We start from the raw sequence: 13,126 nt of genomic DNA on the forward strand, positions 1-13,126 counted from the left end.
CATTTGCTCAACCATGTTCATAGCAGCTTTATTCATAATAGCCGGAATCTGGAAACAACCTAGATGTTCCTCAGTCAAAGAATGGATAAAGAAACTGTGGTACATTTACACTATGGAACGCTACTCAGCTAATGAAAACCAGGAAATCTTGAAATTTTCAGGCAAATGGATGGCTCTAGAAATGATCATCCTGAGTGAGTTAACCCAGACCCAGAAAGATACACATGGTATATACTCACTTATAATTGGATACTAGCCTAGCATGGACATCCTCTGAGAGTTTTCACTCAGCGGTGGATTGGGAAAGATGATGGGACTTGCTATTGGGATTCTAGGTGAGAGAAGTATGGGAATAGGGGAATAGAAGGACCCTATAAGAAGACCATTAAGGCTGGCAGACCTGGACCCAGGAGGCCCTGCACAAACTACTGTACCAACCAAGGACAATGTGTGCAGTAAACCTAGACCCCCCCTATTCAGATCTATCCAATGGACAGCGCATTCTCCACAGTTGTGTGGGGAGTAGGGACTGCCTCTAACATGAACTCTGGCGACCCTATTTGACCACTTCTCATTGGTGGGGAGGCCTGGTGGCACTCAGAGGAAGGGTAAGTAGGCTACACAGATGAGACCTGATAGGCTGTGCTCATATGGATGAGGAGAAGGTCCCTGTCACAGGCCTAGGGGAGTGGAATAAGGTGAAGGAGGGAGGGAGTGGGGAGCAAGAAGATAACAATCGAGATGTAATCTGAATAAATTATTTAAAGAAAAAAGAAAAGAAAATAGAAAATCAAAATCACAGCTGAAATTAGTGAAATAGAATTAAAAATATAGTCTAGGTGTTGCCCTCTAATCTCATACACTGAAGGATTAGCTTCCAATGTGCCTGTATTTACTTAAAGGGGCTCTGAAGAGCCATTATAGATCAAAGAGTGGTCAGAATTTTTCTCAAATCTGATATGACAGGCAACTTCACAGAAAGAAAATCTGTCATGGATGAAAACATGACTCCTTAAAGGCATAAAAAGAAGACAACAGTCTCTAAAGAAATAAGAGAGACCACAGGATAACTAGAGCCGCCAGTACTTTGTCATGAACTCTGGCCTCCATGAGGTGAAAAAATAAAATTGTGCTGTTTAAGCCATTGAGTCTCTGGGATTTCGTCATATAAATCTTTGAAAAGCAATTCATGCTTTTTCTATATCTCCCCAGCCCATGTGAAGTGAGCCCTGACTTCCCCAACCTAGGATCTGGCCATAACTTTTATGGGCATCTTTTGCTTCTTGACATTTTTCTGATTGTGTGGTTAAATATTTATTGTTGTAAGTACTAGAAATGTAACCTGGGTCCCCTACAAGAACAGTACATGTTCGTAATGGCTGTGCCATCTACTCAACCCCATAAGTGACTTACCAATAACAGACATTTTTGTCATAGTATTGCCCCCAAATAACTTTAAATTGTAATATCAGACATTTTAAATGTCATAGCATTGACCACCAAAAAAGTTTTAAAATTGCAATTTATAGCATTTAAACCTTGTGCAATAGGTATAATTTATAGTGCATGGTGTAGTTAGTTGACAAGAAGCCTTAGAACCCCTAACAAACCACCAGCTCTAAACTGGACATTTATATCACATCAACTTCCCTTCAAGGTTTGGGGATCATCTCAGAATAAGGAGCAGAAAGACTGTGAGAGGCAGATGTGGTGGACATCTGCAGATAAATAACGTTTGGCGGGCATGACAGACCTTCTATGTGCATGAACTCATACATAGTACCTGTGACTTCAGGCCAAAGACTTCAACAATATCAAACCAGCCAAATATTCCAGCAAGGGTAAATTTCTATCCCTAGCTGAGGTACTTTAAGAGTTGGGGTGTGATCTCTGAAAGGCTATTCATGGTCTACCCGATGGCCCTACACACATGCATACAAGCTGCATTAAGGGGATTCAAGTTGATTTAAAACAAAATGCATTCCAATACCGGGTGAGAGATTTCACAAGTTCTTAGGTGAAGAGCTACTGATCGTCAGTGGCTGATGAGAGATGGAGAATCAGTTTTCTCCAATGGTGAGCTCTCACATGGTTTTTCCAAACCCAGGTTGTCAGCCCGGAATACATGTAGACATAGGAGCAAAGTTACATTGACTTAGTAGCAAATGTGTATGTGTGTGTACCTACATGTTTATGTAATAATAACAACTGAAAAAGAGTTTGTGAATTTGGGGGGGGGGGGAGAACAGTTGATAGATGTAGTGCTCATATATAAAGTTCTCAAAATTAAACCATTGAAAATTACCCTATAATGCACCACTGTTATGGTTATTTTCAAGGAGTAGCTTATATTTTGAAAAATAAAATCTAATTCATGCAGGCCATGAAAAATAAGAGGAGAGGAACTTTCCATCACTTATAAGTTGCAGTAAATAGCAACAACACCTCAATTATGCAATAAGGTCTTTCTTCAAAAAATCCAAATCTTGCTGAGTCAACTGCAAAGTTATCCGGAGTCAGGGAGGGAGACCGTCTTAGCAAATAAATATTGCAAAGAGGTGAACATTTTGTAAGACACTCCATCATCAACTATTTAGATCGTCTGAACCTATGGAGAAACTTCCAGGCTCAGCACCATGAACCAAACTGCTGATCTCATTTTCTACTTTATCCTCCTGACTCTGAGTGGGGCTCAACAAATCCCTTCTATAATGGGACACTGCACCCTCATCAAAATCGATGATCTACTGGTTAATCCAGGGACCCTGGCAAAACTTTGAAATATTCCTGCAAGTCAACCTTGTCCACATGCTGAGATCACTGCCACAATGAAACTTAAAAAATAAATAAATAAATAAAAATGAAATAAAAAAAAAATAAAAAGAGTAGCTGTCTGAACCCAGAATCTGGGGCTATGAGAGATGACTGAAAACAATAACAAGGCCTGAAAGAGCTTGTTAAACTAGAGAAGAGACCATCACTGCTGTGCTATTAAGATTGTCCATATATAAGAGTAAGCAGGCTACCAGGAAGAGACCTGATAGGCTGTGATCTTATAGAGGGGGACAAGGTCTCCTTCTGTCACAGACCTAGGGGAGAGGAATAGGATGACAGAGGAAGGGAAGGAGAAGGGAAGATACAAGTGAGAGGATGACAATTGAGATATAATCTGAATAAATTACTTAAATAAAAATTTAAAAAATAATGTCCAAATAGAGGTGCTTTCCCATCACTTCCCTCTATGAAACAAGCATCAAGACCTAATTGTCTCTGGTTTGCACTTCTGAGAAGTGACCAACCATAGGCACCACATATGCTACTATTTTTTTCTATGTGATAATGGATAGTTCATCACCCTGCAGAAATAGGAATGCCAGTGTCAGAGAAGTTCTAATTACTAATAGCTAGTCCAGAGTAATGATTCAAATAGTCCATGGGAACTCTCCCTGTACTTTACTATAAGAAGCTATGTTAAGATGTTACATTCTTAGCCAATGTGCCTTTCTTAGCCAATGTGCCTTTCTTAGCCAATATGCCTTTCTTAGCCAATGTGCCTAGTCTCTGGTACTCTCTTGCCTTCTCTTTCTCTAAAAGTTATTAAGAGATTTGTTCTATTTTTAGTTTATTTATTTACTATAAGTACAGACAATGCAGTAATGCCAAATGGAATTTTAAGAACAATATGTACTTCATGAGTTTCTACTGTTGTCTTCCCAAGGAGTCATATTCCTTCATAATCCAAATACCTACAGGAAGCTATAAAAATTTGGGAATGTATATATGAATATTATTTAAAGAAAGGCTATGCAAAGTGAAATTATGATACATATTTTATATTATTTTTATTGAATGTGGAATAACTTGTGTAACTAAGCAAATATGAGCGAACAACTAAAGAAGTTTTAAAGATAGGTAAATGTTTTCAATGCTATGTTGGATAGTTTTCAAAATAAAAATGGCACACTGTGCTGAAAATATTAATAACTATTGAGAACAAGAAAACAAGATATGATGGTACATGCCTTTAACCCCAGCACTTGGGAGACAGAGGCGAGCAGTTTTCTATGAGTTCAAGGAGCCTGATCTATATGACAAGTTCCAGAATACTCAAGTTTAAATAGTGAGAGCTTAGAGAGAGAGAGAGAGAGAGAGAGAGAGAGAGAGAGAGAGAGAGAGAGAGAGAGAGAGAGGTGAGTGGGGAGGTGGGTGGGAGGGGGACACAACCATTCAGACCAAAAGGTTATAAAATAGTGAAACAAAATACCAGAGAAACATGACGCTGGAAGGGAGACGAGATGGGGATGGGAACTGGAAGGGAAGGGATGGAGGATAGATTGTTTAAAATGTTTTATTTGAACATATGAATTTTTTCAAGCAGTAAAAAAAAAAATACTTTTAAAATGTCTGTACTGTTCCTGTAACATTCCAAGATTACTCTCTGATTCACTCACTGAGTTATGAGGACTAGCAACCTACATTCTGGTAGTAAAAGCAAACATTGAATATAACAGTCTATATAAATCAACTGTTTCACAGGACACAGAAATGGAATAGGACTGAAAAGCCCAGAAATGGAAATGTACTCTTGCAGAAGGGAAGGTATGAGAAAGAAAGAGCTAAGGTTCTATATTTTGTGTGATAGACAGTTCTTTTGTAAACTAAGGTAGGAAGTTCAGGTGCAAGAAGAAGAAGAAAAAGAAGAGGAGGAGGAGGAGGAGGTGAAGGAAGGAGGAAAGAGAAGGCGAAGGATGAGGAGGAAAAAAGGAGGAGGAGGAGGAGGAAGAGGAGGAGGAGGAGGAGCTCACAGGTACAGAGATAACCATGGTGATTTTAGTATGCTTTCTTTTATTGGTGTGCGTATGATGTGTGGTCAGGAGGCAAGAGGCACGGTGTGCACTTGGCGATCACAGGGCATCTTTCAGGATTCTGTTCTCTCCTTCCACATTGTTGAGGCAGTGCTTCTCTTGTTGCTGCCATACTGTGTACCCAGGCTGGTTGGCCCTCAAGATCCCAGAAGTTTCTGCTTTCTCACCCCGCCCCCCCCCATGTTGCTTCAGGAGTTCTAAAATCCTACCCATATTTTTTAAAGCCTGGTTATCACGCATTGAACTCTGGTAATCAAGATTGCATAGTAAGCACTTTTATCCACCAATCTGTATCACCAGCTCTATGCTTCGTTTTGATGTATTCTTAATTATGATATTATGGTGTGACAATTCAAGAATTGTATGGTAAATAACTTTTTAGTAATTAAAAAATGGATAATCTATAACTTGGTAGAATATACTAGATGGAATTAATAATGTAGCGAAAACTGTACAGAATTTATACACAGAAAACTTTACATTTGTAACATATATACTTTATCCATCTGAAAAAAACCTACATCAAAAATTAATATGATTGGTTGACAAGTCTGTCATTTTTTAAACCATTGGAACAGAATTGACAGTGTGAATACATTTTCAGCAAATCTAGCCTCTCCAAATATCTAATTTACTATTGCCATCCATCAGTAATTATTACAGATGGAAGAAAAAGAGGACAGGGAGGATGATGGCTGACTTTGACTGTCAGCGTCACAGGATTTAGAGTCACCATGGAAACAAACTTCTGGCATGTGTGTGAGGGATGCTTTTTAATTAGGTTAGCTGAAGCAGAAGACTAACCCTAATCTAAACAGAATCAAATTATGGGCTAGGATCTTGGGTGAGACAAAAAGGAGAAAGGGGGCTGGGCAGAAGGAAGTATTCCTCCAGGCTTCCTGACTATGGATTTAGGGTGATTTTCTGCTTCAAGTTCCCACTTGCTCTGACTTCCTGTCATGAGGACCATGTCTCAGACTGAGCCTAGACAAACCCATCCTCTTAAGTTGCCTGTGTAAGGCTTTTTATCATAACAACTGACAAAGTAGCTAATATGGGAAGCAAAGAGGAAAAGGAAGGAAAGAAGAAGCAATGGGAGCAAAGAATAGCAGAGGGGGGACGAATCAAGGAAGAGCGACTACTTTAGCAAACATTAGATTTTGTGTCAAGGTGAAGCCTTGAAACTATAATTCCCATTAATTAGATTATAGCTTTTCTTTTCTTTTCTTTCCTTCTTTCTTTCTTTCTTTTTTTTTCACTTTTCTAAAACTTTTATTACAGACTGAGAAACATTTCTGATTTGGGTTTTTCAAATTTGAAATCTATAGACCATGATCACAACAGAACTTTGGAGGATATTCAAAGTCATTTCATACAATATATCTTGGTTACAGTTTTCTGTCTATTACTCCAGGCTCCTCCCCACCTCACCTCCCATATGGATTTACCCTTTCTATTTCTTTTTTTTTTTTTTAAGAATGTGTTTTTTAAAATACATTTTTATTGAAAAATAAAATAATTCATATTACATCTCATTTGCTATCCCATCCCCTGCATCCTCCCATTCCTCCCTCCCTCCCTCCCTCCCTCCCTCCCTCCCTCCCTTCCTCCCGCTTTCACCCCATTCCCCTTCCCTATGACTGTGACTGAGGGGGACCTCCTCCCCTGAATATGATGCTAGGGTATCAAGCCTTTTCTTGGTAGTCTGCTATCCTTCCTCTGAGTGCCATTGGGCCTCCCCAACAAGGGGACATAGCCAAATATGGGGCACGAAAGATCATGTGAAAGTCAGTCCTCAGTCTCCACTTAACTGTGGAGAATGTTCTGTCCCTTGGCTAGGTCTGGGTAGGGGTTTGATGATGACTGCACATATTGTCCTTGGTCTGTGCCTTAGATCGAGCAGAACCCCTGGGCTCAGATCCACCCATCATAGTGTTCTTCTTGTAGGTTTCTAGGACCTTCTCGATCCTTCTATTTCCCTATCTCCTATATTTTTCTCACCTAGAGTCCCAATAGGATGTCCTCCCCTCTGTCCCACTTTCCTGGTAAGTGAAGACTTTCATGGGACCTGCCCCTTGGGCTAGTGTCCATAGATGAGCTTTTCTTAAAAAAGAATCTGTGATGTAGTTTAGACTAGGCACTATTTTCTCCCACTCTGCAAGTTTTCAACAGTGGACAGCTTCCTTAGTGACAAAAACAAAAACAAAAAACAAAAAACAAAATAAACCTTTGTTTCAAAGTCCCATTTGTTAATAGTTGCTCTTATTTCTTAAGCAGTAGAATTAGTATTCAGAAATCCCTTATAAAGGTCAATATCTTTAGTGTACTGCTTACTTTTCCTCTATCAGTGTCAGTTTCAGGTCTTATCGTGAGACCCTTGGTTCATTTGGTGTTGACTTTTGTGCAGAGAGGGAGATGATACAGCTTCCATGGGAATAACCAACTCTCGTGGCACCATGGGCCATCCTTAGTACTCCAGTGTGTATTTTTTATATTATTATCACGGTTCACGCTCACTTGTGTGAACTTGCACGTGGCATTTCTTCTGCACATCGGTACCCGTTTTTATTACTATAGCTCTGGAGTGTAACTTGAAATTAGGTTTGTTAACGGTTCTACACTTGAAAGAAGGTAAGTTTTTAATGTCCAATTGATAGCTGAACACTCATTCATTCATTCCAAGCACTGAAAACAGCCATGAATTTCTCCATTAACTACTATTTGCTGCAAAGAATTTTTTCCTTTCTTTAAGCTGATGACTGCAATCATCTATTATTACAAACATATATTTAAGAGGCAGTTTAATAGCAAGTCCTTTTAATCAAAGCAACAGAATTAGATTAATCCCTACTGCATATAACCTCCATAGTGATTTTTTTTACCATGTTTATAGTACCAGGCATAAATTCTATCCATATAGAGGCCTCAAGTTTAATCAAAAGGGAATTTGGCTAGCCCAAAACATTGCTGTCACTATTGTACCCATGGGAACATTTTGCCTATAAGGTTTGTACTATGTCATATAAGGTCCAACAGTAAGATCATTAGAATCTTTGCACCCTCAATAGTCCACATAGTGGCTTCTAGCACAATGAAAACTAGGCGACACAGAAAGACAGAAACAGAGAGTCACACAGAGAGACACAGAGACAAAGAGAGAAAGAATTACTTCTCAGCCGGGCATGGTGGCACATGCCTTTACTCCCAGCACTCGGGAGGCAGAGGCAGGTGGATCGCTGTGAGTTCGAGGCCAGCCTGGTCTACAAAGTGAGTCCAGGATGGCCAAGGCTACACAGAGAAACCCTGTCTTGAAAAACCAAAAAAAAAAAAAAAAAGAATTATTTCTCAGTTCAAACTTTATTTCTCCATGCCCTGCATCCCATGTGAGTAGTGTCATTGCAATAGTCTGTAAATCATCTGCAAATCATGTACAACACAGATAGCCTATACTATTTTGTCAAATAACTCCAAGAGAGGTAACCCAAGCTTAACACTGAGACTTTCACTCAGTAACCCTTGCTTTCTGGGAGCAGTGTTGTTCACCTATGCAAGGTACCTCCATGCAAACTTCCTTTTCTTAAATTACACATTTAATTAGCTTACAGGCTAGTGATGTTTCATAAGGCTTCTTCATTCATTTTTTAGCTTTAGGTAAAGCTCTTTTATATATTTTTTTTTAGCTTTACTTAACTCACCCGACCCCCCCTTATCCTATACTCTACTCCAAGCCTTCCTAAACTTTTAACTTCCATTATCCCTCCCCCTTTATTTTATATCATATGTGTTCTGCTATCCTCTCATTATAATTTTTACTTGTAATATCATAGATAACCAAGTATCTTCTTCGTGCAGAGTTTGGTCATTTTGGTTAGCCCTTTGTCTGCTCCCCTATCCCCCATCCCCATCATGGTATCTTGAACCTTTCAGCAACCAGTATCCTCCCTGCTTGTATCCTACCTGTATTCTATTGTCCCCCTCATTAAAGGCCTCTCCTACAATGATGTATCTCTAGTTTCCTACTTTTCACATGCACTCTGGGATAAGAAGATGAAATATCTGAATCTAGGACCCATGAATGAGAGAGAACCTCCAACAGGTGTCTTTTTGAGTCATCGTGACCTCTGTAGCCAATCATTTCCAGTTTCATCAATTTGCCTGCACATTTCATAATTTTGTCTGACTGAATAATATTCCACTGTGTATATATACACCATATTTTCATTATTCAACCATAAACTGATGGACATCTAAGTTGGTTTCATTTCTTAGCTGTTTTGAGCAGAGTGATAGGTGAATATCTCTGTAGTGTGATTTTTGAAGTCCTTTGGGTATATATTTAGCAGTAGTACAGCTAGGACAGATGCTACTACTTCTGTTTTCCTGTTTTTAAGAAATCTCCAGGCTGATTTCCAATGTGGCTGAGCTAGTTTATACTCCCAGAAAAATGCTTTCCCAAGGTGTTGTACTCACAGGTTCTAACAAGAAAATCGCCAGGTTTGGTCTCCACAAACATTACCCTATGAACTTTATTGAAGTAGTTTACATAATTTTATTGAGGTGTTGGTGATGATTTTCAGTCATGACTAATTAACATAATATTAAATGTGCTACGTGGAAGCAGCTACCTTTCTTGAAGCACAGAGAACAGTGACGATTTTCAATCACCATCCTAGTCCAGGGTAGGATTTGGTGATCAGTGAATATGTCCCTTATCTTTTTTACTATAGTGGACAATATATGGTGATCGTAGATGCCATTATCTTATACATGATTTTAGATGTAAGATTTTCTTTTTAAAACATTCAGTCCAGTGCTATTATTTTTCCCTATACAGGCTTTTTGTTGACTACTCGAATGATTTAATTTTGTCATTTCTTCCCATGTCTGTTGACATTATCAGGTGACTTTTATCCCTTGTGGTATTTGTGTACTGTATGACAGTTCTTGCTTAGGGTACACTGAACAGGCGTGCATTAGGGTACACTGAACAGGCGTGCATTAGGGTACACTGAACAGGCGTGCATTAGGGTACACTGAACAGGTGTGCATCATTATACTAAATTTAACTTGATCATGGTGTATGCTTATATTTTGATTGTTTATATCTCTGCACTCCTTTTTTTTTTTTAAAGCAGTTCCTATTTACTTTTTATTCATAATCTCATAAGCTTAACTCTGCAATCCAGTTAAACTTGGAGGGGAATGAGGACAATATGGAACCCAAAGAACTTCAGTGAGAGCAGAGATTACAGGGTACTGGGAGCAGATGGGGGGGGGCTCTCCTGAGCTACAGAAGGAATGGTCTGGTGGGTAAGATGCCCCCAAGTCAAAAGAACTAGATTTGTCCACAGTCGAGATGGTGATCTTGTTGGTCTTGCCATTCCTGGACCCAAAGCGCTCCATGGCTTCCACGATGCTCATCTCTTTCTTCACCTTCCCAAAGACTGTGTGCTTGACATCCAGCCACTCAGTCTTGGCAGTGCAGATAAAAAACTGGGAACCACTTGTGTTTGGTCCAGCATTTGCCATGGGCAAGATGCCAGGACCTGTGTGCTTCAGGATGAAGTTCTCATCCTCAAATGTCTCCCCATAGATGGACCTGCCGCCAGTGCCATTATGGCTTGTGAAGTCACCACCCTGACACGTGAATCCTGAAATAATTCTGTGAAAGCAGGAACCCTTATATCCAAATCCTTTTTCTCCAGTGCTCAGAGCACAGAAGTTTTCTGCTGTCTTTGGAACTCTGTCTGCAAAGATCTCAAAGGAGATGCGGCCCAAGGGCTCGCCGTCGACCGCGATGTCGAAGAACACGACGGGGTTGACCATGGCCGCAGCAAGCGATGAGAAGAGACAGGGCATCTTCAAAGCGCTCTGCACTCCTTTTTATTGTTTTAATTTTCTAAACAAGGTCTCACTATAATACCCTAGAACATCCTCAAAATTTTGATCTTCCTGTCTCAAACCCCCAGGTATGCGAATTATATGTATTGACCACCATGGCTAGTTGTATATAATCTCTTAAATGAATTATTTAACTCAGGTGACAATTATTTTATTGATAAATTTTCCATATATTTATTATATATATTTATTATATATATATGAAAACAGAAAACACAGAAGATACTAGATGATACAAAGATCCTCCATCCTGAATTGACAAGATAAATACTGTGGGAATGGCTATACTACCCAAATTACTTTACAGACTTAATGCAATGTTTATCATAATTCCCGTGCTATGTTTCAAAGACTTAGATACAACCAACACCAGAGTTTATGTGGAACCACAAAACGGAATACAAGTAGCCAAAGCAATCCTAAAGAGCGAGAACAATGCTGGTGGTATAACTCGTGAGCTCAAATTGTCCTGTGGAGCTGTAGTGATGAAGACAGTCTGCTACAGGTATAAAAATAAACAGGATGACTAAGGGACTGGACCGGAGAACCCAGAAATACAGCAACAAAGCTATGCCGGCTTAATGTTTTTGCAAGGAGACAGAAACATACATTGGAAGAAGAATAACTTTTTCAAAAAGTGATGCCAGTAAAACTGGGCTTCTACTCTGCAGAGAATGAAACTGGGTTCCTATCTTTTATCTTGTTCACAAATAAATTTAAAACAGATCAACCTGTGTTCCCTGGAGAGATGACTAGATAATGAAAAGCTGGTGTATATTTAAAAAATGGAATAGTAGCTTGGAAAGAGAACACAATCACAAAAAATTCAGGAAAACGGATGGACTTGGAATGTATAATTTTAAACAAGGTCAGACAATCTCAGAAACAATAAAAGCTGCATATTATTCCTCAAAGCTGACTCTAAACAATAGTGTATTTAAATATATAATTGAATATGCATACAAAGATATATATGTGGGTAACAGTATAACATGTAGAAAAGAGGAAAAGATAAATGTTAGGGGATAAAGAAGGACTGAGTGTGAGTAATGGGTGTGAGCTATAAAAGAGGATGTAAAGACACTGTTTTTCTCTTTCTAACTCTGTCACAGGGTTTTCCTCTATTGGTAGTGGATAAGTGCATGACAACATATTCAATATTGCACACAGAAATTCACTGTGAAGTTCCACAACTTCAGAATGGCTGTCCTAATTATACAGAAATTTATTGAGAGACTTGCACAAATTTCAGTGTGTGGTATTTTTTATTTGCAAGTATTTTTTAAAATAATGAATTTAATTACACACACACACATACACACACACACACACACACACACACACACACACAAGAACTAACAATGGGTGTGAGGCAATAAGATAAGAAGTTGGGATCTGAATTTTCCTCTGGAGTACTTTAAACAGCTAAAGTAGGAAAGCCAGGAATTTGAGAAGGATCAAGAGGGAGTATAGGAGAAATTTGAGGAAAGGGAATGGAGAGAAATAATTATATTTTAATTTTTAATAAAAGAGGTTTTTCTTTAAGGCACAGGCTCTGCATTTTTCTTGCACAGGTACTGGAGGAAAGGCCGCTTGCACTTGCTAGCTGGCTCACTATGGCTGCAGTAGGGGACCTAATGTGGACCTTCTGTCCATCATGGTGGGTAGGATCAGGGGACCATCATGTGCCTATTTTCAAGTCCCAATGACTTCTTCCTTTCACTGACTAAATGTGCACATGCTTCAGGAATCAGTATCAGTCCAGAAAGCTGGTTGAGAATTGGATACAGGGAATTTTCCAGGCTGGAGACGCTAAGCTGAGACTCAGCAATGTGTGGTTGGGAAAATTCAGGTGTTAGAGTCATTGTTTCTACTTTTGATTTTAACTTCTTGCCAGCAAACGATCTCCAGTGCCTTTAGAAAGTGCATCTCAACCGACGTAAAGATCACAAACAGAATTGCTATGATAAATGTAGGTACTCCAGAGGAGAAAGAGAAGGAAGGAGGAGCTGGAGCCATGAGGAGAGCCTGGGAAACATCAAGAGAAATTAACTGGGCTTGGGAGATGATTTAAAAAAAAGTGTAAAGAGAGAAAAACAGAATGGGAAGAAACTATACTAGCATGGAGGTTTAGGATGGAGTAAGTATTGAGCAGCGTTGTGCTATAGGCTAATTCAATAGAAAAAAAATGTAGGTAGTATATATTTTGATGTTTAAGCTTCCATGTAAATCATTAGAGTATTTCCAAAATGCACTGACATTTTAATTTTTAAAAATGTCTAGATACATGGTGTTATTCTTCAGGTGCCACCCATTTTTTTTTTTTTTTTTTTTGAGACAGTGTTTTTCATTGGTCTGGT

At 39.1% G+C, this 13,126-nt stretch overlaps 1 protein-coding gene across 1 annotated transcript; it reads right to left on the bottom strand.

Annotated features, from left to right (window-relative positions):
- Nucleotides 1-10,000: 10,000 nt before the first annotated feature.
- Nucleotides 10,001-12,681, bottom strand: LOC127184193 (peptidyl-prolyl cis-trans isomerase A-like). Its single transcript, XM_051140446.1, has 2 exons — nucleotides 12,669-12,681; nucleotides 10,001-10,708 (listed from the first exon to the last, which is right to left on the bottom strand). The coding sequence occupies exon 2, from the start codon at nucleotides 10,689-10,691 to the stop codon at nucleotides 10,035-10,037; it is 657 nt and encodes a 218-aa protein (XP_050996403.1). The 5' UTR covers nucleotides 10,692-10,708; nucleotides 12,669-12,681; the 3' UTR covers nucleotides 10,001-10,034.
- Between the last annotated feature and the right edge of the window lie 445 nt (nucleotides 12,682-13,126).

Source organism: Acomys russatus, chromosome 32, assembly GCF_903995435.1.
Source record: "Acomys russatus chromosome 32, mAcoRus1.1, whole genome shotgun sequence".
Lineage (NCBI taxonomy): Eukaryota > Metazoa > Chordata > Mammalia > Rodentia > Muridae > Acomys > Acomys russatus.